The following is a 21,357-nucleotide window of genomic DNA, read 5'->3' as shown; positions in this document are numbered from 1 at the left end:
CCCTACCAGGCTGGCATTTCATAAAAGGTATCATATTTCTGCATCCTAAAAGAAAAAGATAATGAGGGGAACCATCAAAGACTTGCAATGTTTAATAGAAGTTTTGCCCTCAACTCCCTTGTAATATTACCAGATCATCCTGCAATGAAGAAAATAAAAAAATCGCACTCAACCATACATTCAGGTCTTTTTCTGGTTTACTGTATCTACATTTTTTTCCCATTGCTCTCCTTTTTGCTGCTGACATGACAGTCACTAATTGCTGATCTGAGAATCATTAACTGAATTTATACAAAAGAGACAGGACTACCAGTACCTACTGCTATTCTTGACTGAATATTAAAAGCTCTGAAGTTTTTTCAAGTCTGTTTGCTTCTGAACTGCTTTCCCTGAGCCTTGCTTTTCAACTATTTTATCATTTGCTGCATAAATCCTCTGACTTGTCAGGGGCAATTCCAGTGGTAACTAAATCATCCTGGTGACCTAGGAAGCAGAGATTTACTCTCAAGAGCCAGTGCTCATTTAAAACCAGATTGAATCCTGAATTGGTGAGCACAGAAACCCTCCTGGAAAAATGTGTCTATTCCTCAGGTTCAGCCCCAAGGCCAGTGCTGTCTATCCAAACAGGACATGCAATGATTGTTCCCACATGTGCTGTGCTGCCATCCAGGAAAAGGGCTGTCACTGCAGCCTTTGCTGACTGGTACATATTGCCAAACTGCATCTCAGTACAATCACAAACAGGACAGGACTGCTAGGAACACATCTTGAGCTGTTTTGGTTTTCAGCATCAGTCTCATTTCATGGTTATGACAATGGGAAGATGCCATCAGCTCAGGCAGCAGATTGAGACATCCCAGGCAGCGGACCAAGAACTTAATGTTACAACTTTAAAAGTTTTTTGACCAATCACACAAAGCAAAAGCACATTGACAGTAGTTCTATCCACCCACCATAAGCACACCTACCTTTGGTTAAAACAACGCTTGCTTATTTTGGAATACAATACCTACTTGCAAGCCTTAAAACATAATGCACAGAGCTCCATTATTAAGCTTAGAACTTCCTAATATCTCACTAGATATATATTTCTGCAACTTAGGGAGTTATTCTAGTCAAGCATTAATGCACAGACCATTGTTCTATTTGTCCTTACTTTTCTACTTCTTACATAACTTTTCTGCCGACCTATCTTATGGCTACTGCTTATCTCTAATCACAGCTCTGCTGTCTCTGAGGCCTGCCTTCTGCAGCTTTCCCAAAACCCTCTGATTTTAAGGATTCCCACAGTACATCTTTCTCCCAAACTGCCCCTTTCAGACTAGATCTTGTAATGGGTCACTGTATGGCGAGGAGCCAGACACCACTATTCAGTGACTCCTTGAGAAATGTAAAATGTCCACCTTAAAAGCATAAGGGTGGACAAGTAGACCTGGATTCACAGATCCAGCCGAAAATACCAGAGAGCTCAGTAGCAGTGATGATGCGTGTTGGTCACTCTGACAAGCTGAAGTTCAGTTCATATTAAGATAATTTTCCAAGAGCTGAAAATTGATTACACATTAATGAAACACTCATCAGGGCAAATGACAAACCTAGACTATATTTTTAAAATATAATGAAAGAGCCATTCCTGCAGCCTTTTTGCTCCCCATGCCAGCTGTCACCATAATACAATCAGGCTACAAGTCTGAGCAATCACAGAATGCTCCTGTTAAGTTTAGTTCATCTTCCTGAGCAGAGACAGTAATTTCCACTTCCTCTACAGCACAGCACAGAAATTAACTAGAATTGTGGGGAAAATGTAATGTACTCGTAAGGTAGTAATGCACTTGTTGGATTCTAAAAGAAAGAGGTAGAGACATTATGAGAGCTAAGCCTGGCACTTCTGTAAAACAATTTTGCAAGTTTCCAGCTAGCTTTTTATTCCTGTTTTGAATATTAACAAACTCCATAGTAAACCACCCGTTGGCATAAGGAGCAAGAAATCACAGCATGGAAACAAAGTCACTTGAAGCCTGCCCTGTAGCAGATATTTATTTGCACACACTAGGGATGCCAATTTAAGAGCTATTTGCCAATACATTCTCTAATGCTTTTTGACCAATACTAAATGGAATGTTTGCTTTATACTCCCTGGATATGTTAATGCATGTGTAAGAACAAGTAAGCACCTTTAAAAGCCTTCTCAGGGGAATAAAATATAGAAAATAAGAAAATACTAAAAAAGTAAACTCTGTCTTATTGTTCTCTGTATTTGGGGAAGAGGTTTGTTTCTTTTGTGACTTGCTGAACAGCAAAGAAGCTGTTTCAATGTCAGTGGGTGCAAGACCACAAGGGTAAAAAGAAATGCCTCTCTGTCCTAATTCAGACCCTTTCTTAGCACTGCTTAAGTGATCTGTTCCAGCAGTGGGGTTAACCCTAACTGGTAAGATTGAATAGTCTGGTTTTGCATTTTAAATGCTAAATGTATGCAAGATCTGCTAAGGAGCCATAACAAGATCTTGCTTCTCCTTGAGGGGGGTGCAGCCACCAAGATACACAATAGCACAGGGTGCTCAACACAGCTGACTCAGGGATTTTCCTTGAGCTACACAGCAAAGGCACGGAAATCTGAAACAAACACTTCCAACCTGTCAAACATGTTCAAAATAACAATCTCAAAATCACTGGCCACTTTCTCTCCTCTCCACACAGGACTGACACAAGACCAACAGGGTGCTGTTCCCTGCCCTAACACTTTTGGCAAGCTCATATGCACATGCCACACATCTCTGCTGTTAACACCACACTTCTGAGCATCCTGCTTGCCATGCTCAAGACCTCATTTTTCACGAAAGCTGAGAATCTGATGCACTCATTCCCTTCAGTCTGATGCAGGAAAGTTGGCCTATGCTCTTCCATAATTCCACATCCCTACAAAAACTGTTGAGTTCAATTGTGCATAATGTATTTCAGATATGAAAGGAATGGTGTCATTGAAGTACAGAACATACATAGGTGTTATTTCCAAAGCTGCATTGGAAGCACAAAGATCAGACATACAGCACTATTTTAAGACTTTGAACATTGAAACACTACAGTTTATTATTAATGTACAGAAATATATGAAAGCCTACAGGCATTTATAAATAAGGCTTGGTCAACTCAAATAATTCATCTGGAACACCATAGACTTTAATTCTTATGATCAGCCCAACTTTGACATATTTTCAGCCATCAGGGGGCTGGAGTCTGAGCTGGAGGCAGAAATCATGTGGATAAAGAAAAAAAGGAGTGAAACAAAGCAAGAAACTGATGTTAGAGGAGAATGCAGATACAAGACAGGCACAGAAGAAGAGCAGACAATCCCCACATAAGGAGAAGAAGAAACAAAACAAGAATTTATCACTAAGCATGTCAAGAACATAGAGTCATGAAAGCAGAGGAGGAGCTGGAAGTGATATAAGGTAAAAAGGAACAGGTGAACAGGTAAGTATCCCAGCTTTGAGAGCAATGTCAGGAAAAAAAATTTCAAAGTGAAAGCAGTCAGCAGCGAAAAACCTAATAAAGAATAAAGCAATATACAAAAAACAGAAGAAAAAAAAAAGCACAGGGAGAGGGGGAAAGAGCATAATACTACAGAAGAATTCTTGTTAAGAGTTGGAATCTAAACCTTGACCCACCAATTAGTTTTACAGTGGCCACTATGGCCAAGTAGATATCAAACATCAGGTCCTCAAGCACAAAGGCATTCACTCCCCACACTCCCAAAGCCCCTCAGATGTCATCTGTACTCTGAGTCAGGGAAAATGAGGGAAAAATTGTGTTGTTGAATACCTCTGGATGCAGAGGTAGTTCCACTGAGTAATTCCTCCACTGCAAGAATATTCTAGCAGATAAAAGGATGTGAAACAGCAATCAGATTTAACAAGCTCAAGGCAAATATAGGAAATGTGACACAGGACAAGTTAAAATTATTGCCTTTTAGGTTATTGTGATGAAAGTTATGTGAAAAGCCAAACATCCTCAGAGTTTAAACAGTTTATGATGTTTCAAGAGCTTTAAAATAAAAGGAATGCCTTTACAGCACATTAAGTTTTTCAAACATGCCAATCAAAGCCTCTCCATTTCAGAGTATTGAGATAATGGATACTAAAAATGATTGAAAATATTTATGTGGAAATTCTGAAAATAAAAGAAACTGAAATTCAGAGCAAGAATTTCATCCCCAGTTTAGTTCCTGTCATTATTAATGTGTTTTTTACAATTTTCGCACAAACATCTTCATTGTCTAGAACTGAATGTGGGTTTTAATTCTGAGTTTGTCCCCTTTGAAAACTTTATAAAGCCCTTTGTATCTTGATACTTATTAATACTTACTAGGTGACTAGGAATGTCAGAGTGATCCTCTCACTCTTGCTTCCATGCCTGATAACCCTCCACCCACCAACCCTAACATCAAGTGTGTTATGATTGATCTAAAAATGTTAACAAAAGGGTTTTATCAGCCAGGCCACCATCCACTTTTAAATTAAACCCTTTGAAAATCCAATAGCAGACAAGACCCAGGAATTACTCAAATTAACCTGAGATTTTTATCCTAAAAGAGGACGCATGCAGACATGCCTACACAGAGCCCAAAGGATTACAGTGAGGTCTCACAGACAGGGACCCCACAGCAGTCTAGGTTTAGGGCCAGGAAGGGTAGCAAATGACTCCTCTTCACTGCTGGAGCTGAGCAAAGACCAAATAACAAAGCAAAAGGAAAGAGACAAAATTTACAGCTGGGTATAACTAAAAAGAATTTTTAAAAATTTTGCAAGAAAATGGATTTTATCTTGTCTACTCAATGTCTCTGGGAGATCCACGGGCAGGCTGGCAACACATTAGGACCTGCCTTGGAAGGGGTGCTGCATACTGGAAGTGTGATGAAATGGCCTGACAGTGTCTGAAGACTTGGTAGTCTCACAGGGCTGAACAGCATGGTGACAGAGTGAAGGGTGCTGCAGCTTTGAGACAGGCTGGTTGGAAGAGCTGTGTAATGCCACAGAACTCTCAGGGCATCACGGGCAGCTGAAGGGACAGCGTGACACAGCATGACACAATATGATGTAGCCAGGACTCGACAAGGCCAAGAGGGGCAGGGCTGACTCCACTGCCACAGCTCTGTGGGGCAACCTAAGCTGTCACTTCAACCCCTCAGCTCTGCTTAGTAGTGCCTGGGTGTATTGGCAGATTGTGAGGTGATTGTGAGCCCACAGTGTGCCCCTGCTGCCAGTGATATCCTGTGGTGCATCAGGTGGCCAGCAGGTCAAGGGAGGTGAGCCTGCCCCTCTGCTCAGCCCTGAGGGCACATCGGGAGTGCTCTGTCCCCTTCTGGGCTCCTCAGCACAAGGAAAACAAGGAGCTGCTGGAGAGGATCCCGCAGAGTCCACAAGGATGATTTGGGGTCTGAAACATCTCTTTTACAAGGAGAGACTGCATGTTCTGATGCTGGCCCTGTTCAGTCTGGAGAAGACTGAGAGGGGATTTTATTAATGCATATAAATATATCAAAGGTGGGTGGCAAGGGGATGGTGCCAGACTCTTTTCAGTGGTGCCCAGTGACAGGACAAGGAGCAGTGTCCATAAACTGAAACACAAGAAGCTCCACCTCAACCTGAGGAAGAATTTCTTTACACTGAGGGTGGCAGAAGAGCTGTGCAGGGAGCTCCTGGAGTCTCCTCTCTGGAGACGTCCAAGCCCCACCTGGATGTGTTCCTGTGTCACCTGCTCCAGGTGGCCCTGCCTTAGCAGGGGGGGTGGGCTGGGTGATCTCCGGGGGTCTCTTCCAGCCCTGATGATTCTGTGAACCCGGAGGGAAAGATATGTGCTCCACGCAGTGACGTCACGGGTGGCGATTTGGGGAACGGTGACGTCACCGCTGGCGTCACACCACGGACAGCGCTCAGAGGAGGAACCGAGGGCAACAGGGTCACACCGGGGCTGCACAGCGACCTTCCCTCTGCTGGGCTGCCGCCTCCCGCGAGGCGCCGCGGTGACGCCATGCGGGTGTGACGTCACGGCGCACGCAGTGACGTCACCTCGGCGCTGCTGCCACCACGGGAAAGCGGCAAGCCCTTACCTGCCGGCGCTTGTCGGCCGCCTTGGGGGGCATGGCCGTTCCTCAGCGGAGCGGACGGCCCTCGCCTCAATCCCGCGCCCGCCCGGCACGCCGGAAGTTGATGGCAGCAGCCATGGCAACGCGACGGAAATGGAGGATGGACCCGGCCATTCTCCAACTCCCCCCGCTCTCCCCTCGGGGAGGAAATGGTACATCCCAGCTGCCGCTGCAAACAGAGCGCCCCGGCCCAGACAGACTGACGGCAGGCCCCGCCCCTTTATGAATATTCAAATTAGGCCGAGCCATTGGAAATGAAGCAGCTGGGCCTCGACCTGGTGACCGAGGTCCCTCCCGCTTTATGAATATTCAGTTTGGGGGGCAGACCTCGGGGAATGGAGTGACGGGGCACAAAACTGGTTGTAGTGGTTGCGCCCTCGAATGACTATTCAGAAGAAGGCGGGGTCGCAAGGAGACCACCGTTTTGTTACCAATGACAGCGCTCCCGCCCCTCATGAATATTCATATATGGCGGGGCAGGGGAACCTAGCATCCGGGCCCCGAGCGAGGGACAGTGGCCCCGCCCTTTATGAATATTCAGAAGGGGCGGGGCGGCGGCCGGACCCGGAAGCGGCGCGGCTGAGTCACGGCGGCGGCGGCGGCGATGAGGCAGCCGCAGCCGCGGGCGGTGTCGTTGTCATTGTCGCTGTCGCTGTCCCCTCTCGGCGCCTGAGGAGCCGCCCGCGCCGCCCGCTCTGCCCCCCGTGCTCCGCCCGCCGCGCTCGGCGCCGCCGCCAAGATGATGGAGGAGATAGACCGGTTCCAGGTGCCCGCCGTGCGCGCCGAGATGCAGCCGCTGGTGAGGGGCGGGCGGGCGGGGCCGCGCTGTGCCCGGGTTGAAATGACCCCGGTGCCGAGGGGGTCGCGCACACGCCCCCGGGTGTCGGCGCTGCGGGCGCGGCCGTGCCGCCGTTATATAACGGGATGTCCTGGGCGCTGCCGCCATCCTCGGCGGGCCCGGGGCCGCTGCTGTGTCATCCCGGGCCGTCCTCTTATCCTGCCCCCCTCCCCGTCCTCTTCTCCTCCTCCTCATCCTCCTCCTCCCCCGGTGTGTTCTGGAGTGCCGTCGGTAGCAGAAGCGGGCGGGGGCAGGCGGGCGGCTCCGCTGCTGCCGCGATGGAGACGCCGCTCCTCCCGGAGCATCCCGGAGTGTTCTCCCCCCGCTGGGCACGCGAACGGCCTGGGGACGAGGGAGGAGGACCGGGGAGCCCGGTTGTAGGCGCTGAGGGCGGCTGGGCTTTTAATTGACTTTACAAGCTGGGTGAGGTGTCTGTGGAGGAATCGGGCGGTGTTTGTGCCCTGCACGGGCTGGGAGGTGCGCGGAGCGATGCTCCCCGGGAATAGCGGAGCTGCTCGGGGTGGGTCTGAAGGTACAAGCGCTGTGAAGCCGCAGGACCTTCTCCGAGGATGGTTTTGTAGCCTGCTCTCGACACTAAGCTGCAGCGAGGAGAGCTCATCTTGTGTAAAGTCCAGGTGTTCTGCAAAGAAACATCAGCTTCTCTGGTCCAGCCCGGTTGTTTCGGGATATGATGGTGGATTGGGCAGCAGTGATAGTAAGCTTAGGAAACAGTTTCCTTCATCATGGAAGAATTTCAAAGAAACATCACCATCAAATTAGCTTTGCTCACATTAAATGATTTGTGCAAGGAAAGCAATCTGTGAGGGTTTGATGCCGTGCCACCACATCTGTTTTTCATACCAGGATGTTTTTTTCACGTCATAGACACAATTATACTCAATTAATGAGCTCTGAAGAGCCTGACATAATGGTTACACTACTACATGGGACCCTGGGGAATCTTTCAGAGAAGGAAGTCTGCAGGCTCAGAGGACTTTGCAGATGTGTAAGTGGGCAGGTAGAGTGGTCCTGATAGTTTTTGAAATGGGTTATGAAGGAAGGCCAGCTGGCTGGCAGCCAGGGGAGGTGCTACACCATCATCAGGTAGTGCAACACTTCTTACGAGCTTGTAGCTGCATTGCTGTAATGCCACAGGCTTGTTTGTGTATGTGTTGTGCCCCATCTGCCTGCCACAGACCTCTTGAATGTGTTTGCCCATTTCTGTTTCCTACCTGGAAGAGGTTCTGTTGTGTGTTCCCTTCCCCTTACTCCCATCTTCCTCAGTCTCTGCCTGGAGGTGTGTTATTAGTAACCTGGTGCCTGTTGAAATACACTTCATTTTGGCATTAAACTGAAAGCTGGATAATGAGCTTCCTTGCTCAAAGTGTTTGATTCCTTTTGGCACCTGGAGTAAGCAATTCCCATCGCGGCATCTGATTGCGTGAGACAGGCATATGAATTGTTTGGGAAGGTGGACGGAATTTCAGTGAAATACTTGCACAGTTCCCTTTGGCAGCAGGTGAGGATAGGTTGTTGCTAGGTTTGTGCCAGCACTGAAGCACTTTTGAGATTTCTAATATATCAGACCGTACGTTATTTAGAGTTGATGTAAACACAACCTTGGTTCCTTGTTGCCGTTAGTGTTTGTAAGAAGTTGAGAGCACCACAAGTGTCTTGTGAACAGAAAAGCTCTTCAAGGTCTACAGACTCAAATTATCTTTCAGTGGCAAGAAATACATTTCTCTTACTGTGGGAGCGTTGATAAATTCTGAAAATATGCTTTGTTTGGGTTGCATTCTGGGTTTGGTTGTTTTTGTTTTGTTTTGTTTTTTGTTGGTTGTTTCTTTGGCTTCAAGCCTTTGTGGGGGGCAAAAAACTGTCCGTACAAGCTGATATGGGCTTATTGTTGGTGTTTTTATATAGGAGACTCAACAAATGTGACAAGAATGGCCATCTTTATTTGTTTTATTGAAGGCACAGTAGTCAAAGTAGCAAGTTTGAAAAAGCTGTTGCCAGACAAAACAATACTCTAAGTGTTTTCTAGAAAATCCATGATAATAGTGGAAGAGTGGAATTTGCAGATACATGCGTGTTTGTATGAACATGAACCAGGCAGAATCCAAACAGCGTATCTGGTCCAACTCAGAGAAGAATATGATGGTGGATTGGACAGCAGTGATAGTAAGCTTAGGAGACAGTTTCCTTCAACATTAGAATTAGAAAATTTTCACAAAGAGCTTTAACACTTGCATTAAAAAAATACTCTGAATCTGTGCTTCAGGGCTTCAGTTCTTTTCTGACTACTGGAGCTCATAGTGAAACCTGTTGGTTTTGGGGGTCTTGAGTGTTCAGGGGTCTACACACACAATTGTTGTGACTGGGTGTATAGGATTTTTCCAGAGGCATGGAAATGTTGACAGTGGTCTCAGAAGTGGGATGTAGCAAGTCTGGTACAGCATTTCTGGTGTGTTCCTCTGCTTTGTAATTCCTGGTGTGTACTTTGCTGATAGGGACTGGATACTTGGAAGAATCCTTGCCAGTCTGGGATTTCTCATATTAGCTTGTTTGGGTGATGCAGTTCTGGCCAATGCTACTTTGTGCCATTACAGTTACTGTGTGTCTGTCACTCTCCCTCCCATTCTGTACTTTTAAGGTTGCGGTTTAAATGCAGTTAACAAATAAATCACTCACAGCCACTTGCTCACTTCCCTCCCACATCAGGATGGGGGAGAGAATCAGACAAGTAAAAGTGAGAAAACTTGTGGGTTGAGATGAAGACAGTTTAATAAGTAAAGCTAAAACCATGCACACAAGCAAAGCAAAACAAGGAATCAATCCACCATTTCCTTTGGGCAGGCAGGTGTTCAGCCATGCCCAGAGAAGAAGGCAGGGCTCCATTACACCTGATGAATACTTGGCAGGACAAATGCCTCCAAAAAATCACCCCAAACATTCCCCCCTGGTCCTTCTTCCTAGCTTTGTACGCTGAGCATATGGTATGGAATATCCCTGTGGTCAGCTGGGGTCAGCTGGCCCATCTGTGTGCCTGCCCAACCTCTTGTGCACCCCCAGACTCCTGGCTGGTGGGGTGGGGTGAGAACGTGCCCAGCAATAACCAAAACATCTTTGTGTTATCAATACTGTTTTCAGCACAAACCCAGAACACAGCCCCGCAGTAGCCACTGTGAAGAAAATGAACTTTATCCCTGTCAAAATCAGTACAAAAGTAGAGAATAACCTTGTAATCTCAGGACTTACTGTCTACTTCCCAGTTTAAAAGCTTTCATTTCCAACGGCCTCAGGGAGAGATGCATCTGTCACTCTTTTCCACATCCAGAAAGCTGAAGTAAAAGTTTGTTTTTCATGTGTTACCTAAAGTCACCATGACTTGTCATTGAATCTGTATATAAAAATAAATGTTTCTAAGCATAATTCCCTGCTAAAAGCAAACAAAGAAGGTCCCTTGCTTGATATATAGAGTATACAACTGGATGAAATATTTTTTCATCGTGTTCCAACGGGAACAGGGTGTCCCAGGAAAGCACTGTTCCCTCTGAGTGCTGGCCAGTGTGTGGCAGGTCCTGAAATGAGGTTTGTGAAGCTAGGGTTTGCTCAAAATCCTGAACTTTGTGTTGTTGACCTGCATGCATGCTTTTGCATGTCTGTTCATCTGCATGGATAAAGTGTCATCTTAGCTTTTGATGTCTTTACACTGAACTCCAGGACAGCTGCTGCTGATCTGCCTGGAAACCATCTGACAGGCCTCCTGGTCTGCCCATCTTCAAAATTAAAGGATTGGCTTCTCTTTGGCATGTAGCAGCTATACCTTTCTTAGAACACAGTCTGAAACCTTTCTGAACCGTTCCAACCTCCAGACCTGCCACTGCCACTTGAGCTATTTATTGATCAGCTGTCTGTCAGGGGTGATAGTACACTAATGTCTGGTGTCTGCTGGCAGCACATCCTGACAGTAACAAGTGCTTTATGTACAGACCTGGGACAGAGAACCTGACATGGCTTTTTGCAAAACTAAGTTCTTTAAAGCTAAAATGTGTCTGGTTGGGGAACATTGTCTCTTTGACAGCCTTGTCCCACCGAGGTCTCTGTTGGTTTCCCATTGCAAGGCTAAGGGCAGCACCCAACTAGTGCAGGCTGGACAAAGCCTACCAGGATCTCTGCTGATAACAAGTCAGATAGGGATTATATTGCTGACCTGAGAGGCGTTTGGCCTGCAGGTTGCATGTTGGCCAGGTCTGTCATGTGTGCTCTCCAGCACTTAACATTGGATGCAGTGATGTGAAATTAATGAGGTGGGCAGTCATTTTCCTCGTCTTTCCAGCTTGTTTGGATAAGCATCGTGAAGTCAGGCAAGCTGACTTGACTCTGTGTGATCTCTGCAAATGTGTTTTGAGAACTGCTGGGTAACTGATGTGCACCCAAAAGAGAGGTTCAGCACAAGGCTTAATGGGACAGAGTTGCTATGTGCAGATGGACAAGATGGCATACGGTACCTGGTAACCTGGATTAACATGGTTAAACATCATCCAGTTGTCAGATAGGATGAGGCCCAGTGTTTCAAACCTTGGAGAGACACGTTACACTGCTTATTTTGGTGTTGTGGTACAATTCTGTACATTTTCATTCTGGAAAAGAAGACAGACTGGTCACTGGCACTTTGTCACATTCATGTCATGCCTGTCCATTAAAATGGAACTATTTGTTCTGATACACATTTCCATTCTTGTATATTGGTCACATTTGGCTTCTCTTCTAAAAATGTCTGCCTTTTCAAATTAATATAAACTAATTTACAGGGTGTTCTGTTTACTCCTAATGTTTTGTGTCACACCATCTTTATCAACATCATGCAAGCTCAACTGCAGGAATTCTGTTCTGCTAAGATTCTGTTCATTTCCAGCTTGACCTGTTGTGATCCTTCTGCCCTCACAGAAAGGTTTCTCTGCCTTAGCTGCTGGGTAGAGGGTTATTTCCAGATAAAATCAGTTCAGGGTTTGCAGGGATGTGATGAGGCCTGAAATTCATTATTTCTGGGACACTTACACTGGGGAGATAGCTTTCTTGGCTGATGGAGTTGGTATTTGATGTCTTAACTTCCAACTAGTCAATTTTTCCTGGTCTGTTGGTGGTGGTGCATTTGTTATGATGATTTGTTTTCTAGCAAGTTTTTTGCCAGGAAGGTTTCCTAACATAAAATTCTTATTACAGTGGTAGATATTAAAGGGAAAGAGAGATGAAGGGAAACTTGCACAGTGAGGATGCTGCAGACAAAAAAGAAGTAAAATTTCCTTTGTAATAAGAGTGGCTGGCCCTGTAGTTGTGTGTGAAGCCATCTTTGCTTCAGCACTGGAGTCTCACTGAACACTCTCCCTGTGATTTTTAAATCTGTGTTTTGGACTGTTACCTAAACTCTTGCCAAACCCTTAGAATTTTTGTTAAAATGAAACGTACCGAGCACGCTGCAGTGGGGCTGTATCTTGAGTCTGTTGGAACATGGATGCCTCCCGAGCCCGTGTGTCTTGCGTGCTCCAAGCCCTGGCTGGCATGTGATGGCAGAGTGACAGGTGACAGTGTTGGATCACACGTTGCTCCTATAGACCAACACAGGCAGTTTCTGTTCTTAGCACAAAAATGAAAGTAGAGTAAAAGTGCCTTTGCTTACATGGCATCAGTACCACTTTTCCCAAGAACGCATCTGTCGAAGTGCAGCAGCTTCAGTGGAGCTTTGACACAAACTTCTAAGACTTTGGCTCACTTTCTGAAAACAGCAGGAATGCAGTATTTCAGTTTCCTGGTTTTCAGCCCACATGAAAAATGGGAGCTCTTTCCAGAGAAATTGGGCTGGTGGTTCCTATATCTCAATCTGAATCATTGTGCCTGGCCTGGTTCCTTGCCAGCAGGGGCCTCAGGCTTGTAGCTCTAGTTATGATGATGACAGCCAAAGTAAGGGTTTTGTTCAGCCAAATCCTACAGTGATACTGCTGGCTCTTCAGCTGAGATGCCAAATCTGCACCAGTTCTGAAAGTGTAAAATTTTCAGAAATTTTGAGGGTACAGAAGATGCATTTATGTACAGCTTTGTTTTTTAACATCAGAAGAGAATGAAAATAAATTATATTATCTATCTTTTTTTTCATGCTTCATTTTTTTAAAAAACCTGTAATTTTAGTCAGCAGAGAGTATGAGTGCTTGGCATGCTTATAAAATCTGCATTCTTTATTTCTGCAAAATACTGCCTATCTCACCTTAAGAAAGTTGTGCCGCATGCTAAGATCTCCCTGTAAAATGAAGAACAGAAAACCACAAGTAACTAAAGCAAAATGAAATGCTGTACCTGTAAAGCTTATAAGTAGTATGTTAATATAACATTAGGTCTATAGTGCAGGTACAAAAATCCCTCATTTTTCTAGAAGGAAAAAGCTTCTAAAATGAAAATGTCATCCTTATATATATTCATTGTAATGTAGCCCAGGGGTTACACAGCTACTAGTTTTGTAAATGCTTACAGTACATGAGATTTGTAATGTTGCAGGACTATGGGTCCTGAAAAAATTGATTTCAGATAATGCTGCTTTTAGTTATACAGCTTTTTTTTTATGTGCTGTCATGTCATCTGTAACAGTGGCCTAAAGATTGCTTCCCTGAATACTTCAGTTAATTGGGATTCTGTCCTGTCACTTCCCTGTCCCATGTCAGGCCTGAGGTGCAGAGGTACAGGAACATTTTTGTTACCACCCCAGGCCAGGCTAAAACTCCAGCAGTAGTCCAGCACATTCTCCCAAAGGAAGCTGGTGAGGGACGTGCTGTTGTGTCTGGAGGATGACCTGTCAGGATATAGGAGTGTGTTCTGGCTGGCATGCTCCTTCTTCTCTGCTTCTTTGTGTAAGTTCTGACTACAGTTGTTCTGTCAGTCATATTTGGAAATCTTCTGAGTGAAGAAAGGTATTTAAAAGGGGGCAGTGAACTCTATGAACAATTAAATCTGCACAGTCCACTCTTGGGAGTCTACCATCATTCCCAAGAGCTTGTGAGCTGTAGCATGATGTTAATACCTACTCAGACAGCAATTTCTGTGCTGATATAGCTGTAGCCTTTCTCTGCCAGCAGGTAGTGGCAGGTCTGTAAAGAGACAAGATGAGGAAAATTCCAGAGTGAGAGAGGAGAGCAAGGCATGCCTTAATTTCTGCAGGACTTCATTCCAGGAAAGCCCTCACCTTACCAACAGGGCTGTGACCTGTCTGGAGGTACATTTTACTTTTGGTGGAATTGAAGCCTGAACTTGATAAGGATAGAGGAGGAGACCCCATTACCAATTTGGTCTGTGGGCTAGAGGATTAAAAGTTGGCTAACAGCAGGACTACTAGTTAGTCAGTGACAATGGCGTACCTGTTTCTTTAGACATTTTAAGATCTTGGCTGCCTTTCAGCTTCTCCGTAGATCAGTTGTTTGTCACTTTCCATAGGCAGTCTGTAGAAATGTGTTTCCCCTCACACACATGCCATACATCTCCAATGAGGTCTTGTGCAGTTGAGTATAGGATTCCGCCAAGGTTATTCTGTATCTGGCACTATAAAATTAACATTGTAGTGATGCAGCCACTTGCCACTAGTAACACCATCAGTTCAGCTCAAAGCATTTGTAGTCTGAACCATTATTCTTTGAATTTTAGAGCATCATCTTGTGCAATGGATTAGTGTCCATTTTGTGGTAAGCAGTTGGAAGCAAGCATTTGTTTCATTGGTTTGTCTCTGAGTATTACTGAGCCAGAGTGAGTGAAATTGTAGGTGGAAATTTGCTTGATTTTGAAGAGTAACTGCTAGCAAATCTGCTGAACTTTTGGACACATCCATCACCAATTCACAGGATAGCAAGGTTTTATCACATCAGGAAACTTCTTTGCAAAGAAGTGCTCTCCTAAATACGTGCAGAGTATTCAGGCTGCATCCCAACAGTTTTTACTAGGTGAGTCGCAGTCATCTTAGTTGTGGACTGAGAAAAGTGTATTTTTAGTAAAGTTGAAAGTAGCACATATTGCTTTTAATGAGAAGAGCCCTGGCTCTCTAAAGATGGATAAGATCTTATTTCCTTATTTCCTATACAGAAGGGAAAAAGGAGAGTACTGTTTGTTTCATCTTAAAAAGGTATTCCAGCCATAGTGGCAACTCTGCTGGGGATTCAGCCTCTGCTGTGAACAAGTTACATTGTTAGAACATATTTAAATTCTTCCTGAGCCACCTAATTTCTACTGCGTAGAACAAAGGCGTTGGCTATCAAATAACTGCCCACCAAGTGACTCCTGTAACCCAGCACCATCTGCCTGCCAGAGTACATTGTTTAGACTCTGTGGGCAGTGCTGAAGCAGGTAGAACAAACATACCTCAGCTCTCTCCTCAGCCTGCTTCCAGAATAGTCTGTGTTAGAGCTTTTCTGAGGAGCTGCTATTTTGTTCAGCATCCAGAACCATCAGACATGGATTGTTCCTCTTTGGACATGGTACGGTGTCATGCTTGTCTGACACTGCTTTTTCTTAGTTTCTTTTCAGTTTCCTTTCTGAGCCAACTCCCATTTATACAAGCACATCTTTTGGGCTCTGCAGCGTTCAGTCTAATATTCCTTTTCCTAAGCCAGTCAGAGCAGCAATATTCTAATGATCATTTCTCTCTTGCGTGCTTTACTGATTGCATGGGAATGTCAGTTAGTGATTTAGTACACCCATATCCAAGCAAAATGTTTACCTAGGTTATTTTTTGTTTCATGTTTTTGTTTGTATGTGGCCCTGGGTGAAAACCAATCTTGGCCCTTGCATGAATGTCAGAGTTGCTTATGCTGTTCTAATTATTGTTTCCTTCCCTATTCCCTGCTGAATTTGGGGCATGATGGTTTCTCTTTTTTCAGCAAGTTTGCCAGAGGCATTGGAAGTACTTTTTAGCTGGGATGAGATAGCCTGCTTTGGTGGTGGACTCTCATGCTCCTTTTTTTCGAACAGATGTCTTACAGCTTGCCAGTAGATCTTTTTTACCTGGTGGACCAAGCATTTTTAGCTCCCTTAAATGCAATTAAATCTGTCTCTTCATCAGTTCATCATTTCACTTTTTTTGCATCATTAATTGTGGTGATTTGATTTTTTGAGTTTCTGTGCTCACCTCTGTGATGGTATCTCAGGCTTAAGAAACTGTTGCTTTTTCCCTTTAAGTGGGGAAGTACTGCAGTCCCTGCAGAAGAGCTCATTGGCAGTGTATTGCAGTATTGAAAAGGACCTGTTGGTTAAACCCACATTTGTAAATTCAGAAGAGTAAATTTGTTTACACTTGCCTAAGCTCTTTTGGCTTAAATCATGTCCCCAGACAGTGAACTGTTCACATTTCACTCTTTGGCTGATGTACCAGCCTCACAGCCGATTAATGATAGGGCAAGGGAGGCAGATGGGACTTCCCATGTTTTGAGCCAGCTAGTTCTAGGAAAGCAATTTCTTGGGGTTGAAGCAGAAGGTCTAATATCTCTTAGAGAAGAGATGGTAAGGGGATTCAAATCAAATAATGAAGTTCAACAAAGCTAAGTGTAGAGTCTTGCACCTAGTGAAGAATATGTACCAATACAGGTTAAGGGTTGAACTACAGGAAAGTGCCTGGGGGGACTTGGTTACAAATCTCTGATTCAAAAGGCTTTTACCTGTAGTGTTTAGTATAGTAGAGGAAAGTACTTGTAATTTTAATACTCATGGGTCTTATCCTCATTGGTAGTGACTCAATTGTAGGGCCTAATTTCTAATATCAAACTTGTTTTGCTGTCATTTGTTGTAAGTAGCTTGATGTATAATAAAAGACAAATTTAAAAATTTCTGAAATTTGCAGAACCTGAACATCCAAGGAGCTGTTTGAGCAGACTGACCTGAAAAGTGAGAGAGGGAGGCAAGGAAGTGAGCATTGCATAGGGTACATTTTGGTAATTGAAATGAAAAAATGAATAGGAATGTTCCTAACCAGAGATGGCATTGCAAAGCTTTTTTCTGGCAGAATCTTGTGATTGGCGTATTGTCTAAAAACAATATACTTCTTTGTATGAAAGCATGACTTTTTTCCCAACAACATGCACGTGATGCAAATGAAAAATACACTGTCTGCGATGGCCAGAGCAGACTCTCCAGCTGAACACCACATACAGATTGTGCAATCACTGCTTTGTCAGCCAGTGCATGGAAAGGGGCACTCATGGTGATGGAACAGAACTAGAGAAGGTTCAACCTTCCAGACTTCACTAGTTTGGAGCAAGGTCCTGAGGTGTGCAGAGAAATGTACAGAGCTCCAGTGCCAGTCCAGGGGCCAGTTCTTACTGCACAGCCTCCCCTCTGCAGCAGCACTTCCACTAATGCTTCTGTGGGACGTCTTTGTTCCAGAGGCAAAATAGATTAGCATAAGTACAGCCTGCCTCATCAAAATTATCTGGTGCCTTTTTAGTTGTGGCATTGAGCCCTAGTGGTAGTAAATGTGAAACTTTTTTGAAAGCACAAGGCAATGCACCATACCTGAACCTTGTTTCTCACAGCATCTGTCTCTGGAATATATGTGGAACAAAAGAAAGCCTAGCATGGTATCCCTTGAGAAAAGCTAGGGTGTATGTGGATAAGATGGGAATGGAAGTGTGTAATAGGGCTTTCAAAGGATCCGTGTGATATGAAAACAGCAGAAAAAGCTTTCTTTTCTAAGCCTGGAATTCTAAAACTTCAAAAGATCTTGCGGGAAAATTATTTTGTAGGCCAGGGAAAGACTTAACCATTCCTCTCTGCCCCTACCAATCTCTTTTGGGCCTGTGGGTCTGTCTAGATCTCTAATCTTAATTCCCCTTTATTTAAGGGGGGAAATGGGAATTGCAGTTCTGAGAATAGTAACAGGAGCAGCATGTTCTCAGGCTCTGAGGATGGAGGTCACCTAGCCCAGTGGAGCGTGTAAAAGCTGCACTACACGTTGGGTTCTTGGCAGTTGACAAGCCAAGGAGAAACTGCTGGGTTGTGATTCCATTTCTGTTAATGTGTGTGTCAAAAGTCAGATCAGCTTCCAGTTTTGATCACTGCAATTAGGGGGAGATGGGTATTGTTAAAGGAGTTAGAGCAAGTCCAGCTCTTCTTGAAAATATGTCATGACACATCTGTGCTGAGATTTAAGCAGCGGGAGTTGCCACTTACAGCATTCAGGATGCTAATATAAAACCTGAAGAAATAGTCTAGAATTCTGCAAAATATTAGCCATTCCTCTGCTGCTCTGATGAAATAAAATGTCATACTGCTCCTTGTTTTCATCATTTCCAGCAGAGCCAAGCCCTTTGGTGGATGTACCTTAGAAAGCATATCACAAAAGCAGTTCTGTGAAAAGAATTTCTTGTACTTCTTGCAAAAATTAGGGCAAAGTGATTGTGAAAATAGCTGAGATGATCCATGCTGTGCATGTAAGAATTATTATAAAGCGATTATCTGGTTATGGGAGAATATTTTATTTGGATTATGTAGCTACATAGAATTTATAATTCATGCTTTCTGCAGAAAAGAAGTTCCCCTGTGCTGCAGTGGGAAATGTCAGATATGAGCTTTTATTAACTCTAAGGTTCTATATTTGCAACACTGAATTCTAAAGATTAATCACTGAATTTTGGGAAAAAATTATTTCACATAGAGTCCAACCCAGTAAGAAAAGTTTGTCCCACAAGGTTAACTGCCAGCACTTAGAAGATTAGAGGTGCTTCTGTACTGACTTTTAGAGGAGTAGTGCTTTCTGCTTGGTTTGTGACCATAAGTTGTGCTCGATTTAACCAATTAATGAATTAGGTGCACACTTCTCTTTTCAGTGAGTGGGACCCTGGTTGTTGGATCTGCATATGGAGATGGAGAACGTATTTGCCATCTCTCTCTTCAACTATGATCTGAAAACCAGTATTTCATGGTATCAACTCCAATAGTCCCAAAATTTCCCCTTGCTTATCCAAATGATGTACCCTTGAATCAATATTTGGTGGAATGTGCATAGCAGCGCTGGTTTTTGGGAAGCACGGTAGCTAATGTCCTAGGACCTTGCAGGAGGAGCACAAGGTTCTTTTACTGGCATAAGAGGTGTGTGTTTGATGCTGGTTCATTTAATTTCCTCCTTCTTATTAAGCCATGGATATTTGACAGTGGCTGTGATTCTGAATGACCGTGGATAATTCTGTAAAAAAGCTGTGACGTTCTTCTGTCATTGCAGATTTACTTGATTGCACAAGGTCCTAACAGCTTTTTGCAAATCCTAATTGCTTTGAGGATCAAGCATTTTATTTCTGGTTTCTGATTTGTCTTTTGTGAAAGATTCATCAGAATACCAGGAATATGTCATAAATTTCTTTCAGTAGATATGTAGGACCTCAAAACAGGGTTGTGATGCATCTTTGTCAACTCTTTTCCTAGGCCAGTCAATTATGCGTTTTGAAAGATTTTCAAATGGCCACTGAAGTCTGGCTTGCTATAGTAATTAATAACTGGGAGAAAGCTAGATGCTTTTTACCACAGGTATCCTGCCTTGGTATCTCTCTGTTGGTAGATTTTGCGGAAGCACCAACTGGGAGACTTTGCATAAATTCAGAACTCATTAACATCACAGGGAATTGCCAGCAGTCAGTTGCAACGGTGATAACATGTTCATGCTGACAAACAGAGAACCAGGAGGCGTGGATGAAGCAGGTCTGCTAAATACCACTCCAAGCCTGACATTCTGAAGTGTATTAGACCCTTGCTGAGTTTTTATCCCCTTGATATTGCAAACTTGTTCTTTTCGTTTAGCAGGACTGAAGAACTTTCTCTTAGTAGTCTGAAGCTGTACTTCAGGCTGTGGTCTTAATTGATAAACATGACAAATCCTTTAATTTTTCAGGGCTGAAGTCAGTTCGTTCTTTTTATTATGCAAAAATAGAAGCACTCTTCCTGGACATTACTAGGGCATGGGATTTAATTCTGCTGATTGCCAGTGATAATAAAAGCATAACATTCAGCTTAACTGGTAAATCGTATGAAATTTCATGGTGGTCACTTCCAAATGAGTACCTTGGAAATTTCAGCAGTCCTCATTTAGCCTTTTATTTTCTGAATTAACAAACACAGTGTGTCTCATCAGTTTTTAGATGGATCCATGCCTGTTCTTCAAAGACAGGGCTGCTTCCCTGGCACATTGTAGTGCTGCCCATCCTGTATTGCAGTGCCTAGTGGATGTCCTTATGGATCTGTCACTGCCACCAGAATCAACTTCAAAATATTTTTACGCGTGTGAAAGTACCATCCTTTACTCCATCCATCCTCCATTAGTTCTGTCAGTTGCCATTTTGTATTGCTGGGTCAGATTTTTCAAAATCTATTGTCATCCTTCCCTGAGTTTCCAAGTTTTGCTGTATTTGTCAGCCTGATCTTGAGTTAATGCCTCAAGTGTTTGCCCACAGCCAAAGTCTATTGTAAGCAAATATTGTAGCAAATAAGCCCTGCCTGAGCTAGAGTCTTACTGTGCATCAGATGGTGCAGGCAGTGCTTGGATGATGAGCACACACAGCACTCAACCAGAGCTGCTTGGTTAATTTTGGAAGGTTCCTGTCTGAAGGATGGGACTGTGCCATGGTCACTTGAGTGCTGGTGGAATGTCCTTCAGAGGGCAGGGGCCACCTAACAGACATGGCCTTGATAGGGTAGAAATTATGTGTGGGTTGGACCTCTCCTAAATGGTGTCAACAGTTCAAGTTGGACACTTCTTAAAGGCTGGAATGACCAGATGGATGTCTCCTGAAGTTATTTTAAAACTACTGGCTTTTGTCTTGCAGAAACTTTAAATAACCCTGGAAGTATGAAAGTTTAAAAAGAGGAGTTATTGCATCTCATACAAGAACAGGCTATGAGAATTGGGATTGTTCAGCATGGAGAAGAGAAGGCTTTGAGGTGACCTAATTGCAGCCTTCCAGTACCTGAAGGGAGCCGTCAAGGAGGATGGAGAGGAACTTCTTACAAGGGCATGTGGGGACAGGACAAGGATGAATGGCTTCAAACTGAAAGAGAGTAGATATTAGATATTAGATTAGATATTAAGAAGAAATCCTTTGCTGTAAAGATTCTGAGGTACTAGAACAGGTTGTCTGGAGAAATTGTGAATGTCCCATCCCTGGAAATGTTCAAGGCCGGGTTAGATGGGGCTCTGAGCAGCCTGGTCTAGTGGAAGGTTTCCCTGCCCAGAGCAGGGGGAACAAGATGGAACAAGATGATCTTTAAGGTCCTTTCCAACCCAGGCCATTCTATGAACCTGTGATGACTCTGTGATCTAGCAGTTCCTGAGTATGTCCAGTTTCTGCTTGTTAATATTTACACA

The 21,357-nt window shown here is 44.1% G+C and overlaps 2 protein-coding genes across 4 annotated transcripts in view; one reads left to right on the top strand and one right to left on the bottom strand.

Annotated features, from left to right (window-relative positions):
* Positions 1 to 6,191, bottom strand: part of DNAI1 (dynein axonemal intermediate chain 1) — a 137,449-nt gene extending 131,258 nt beyond the window's left edge. The window contains exon 1 of the mRNA XM_064735753.1: positions 6,107 to 6,191. Coding sequence (XP_064591823.1) covers positions 6,107 to 6,139 — 33 coding nt within the window. The 5' untranslated portion in view covers positions 6,140 to 6,191. The remainder of the gene's footprint in view (positions 1 to 6,106) is intronic.
* Positions 6,192 to 6,725: 534 nt separating this feature from the next.
* Positions 6,726 to 21,357, top strand: part of FAM219A (family with sequence similarity 219 member A) — a 93,395-nt gene continuing 78,763 nt past the window's right edge. For 2 of the 3 annotated variants that reach the window (XM_064735224.1, XM_064735223.1), the window contains exon 1: positions 6,726 to 6,941. In XM_064735224.1, coding sequence (XP_064591294.1) covers positions 6,882 to 6,941 — 60 coding nt within the window. In that variant the 5' untranslated portion in view covers positions 6,726 to 6,881. The remainder of the gene's footprint in view (positions 6,942 to 21,357) is intronic. The other variant, XM_064735225.1, reaches the window with a different exon arrangement.

Source organism: Zonotrichia leucophrys, chromosome Z (genome assembly GCF_028769735.1).
Source record: "Zonotrichia leucophrys gambelii isolate GWCS_2022_RI chromosome Z, RI_Zleu_2.0, whole genome shotgun sequence".
Lineage (NCBI taxonomy): Eukaryota > Metazoa > Chordata > Aves > Passeriformes > Passerellidae > Zonotrichia > Zonotrichia leucophrys.
The sequence above is the reverse complement of the archived record's forward strand: the minus strand, read 5'-3'. Positions and strand labels throughout refer to the sequence as shown.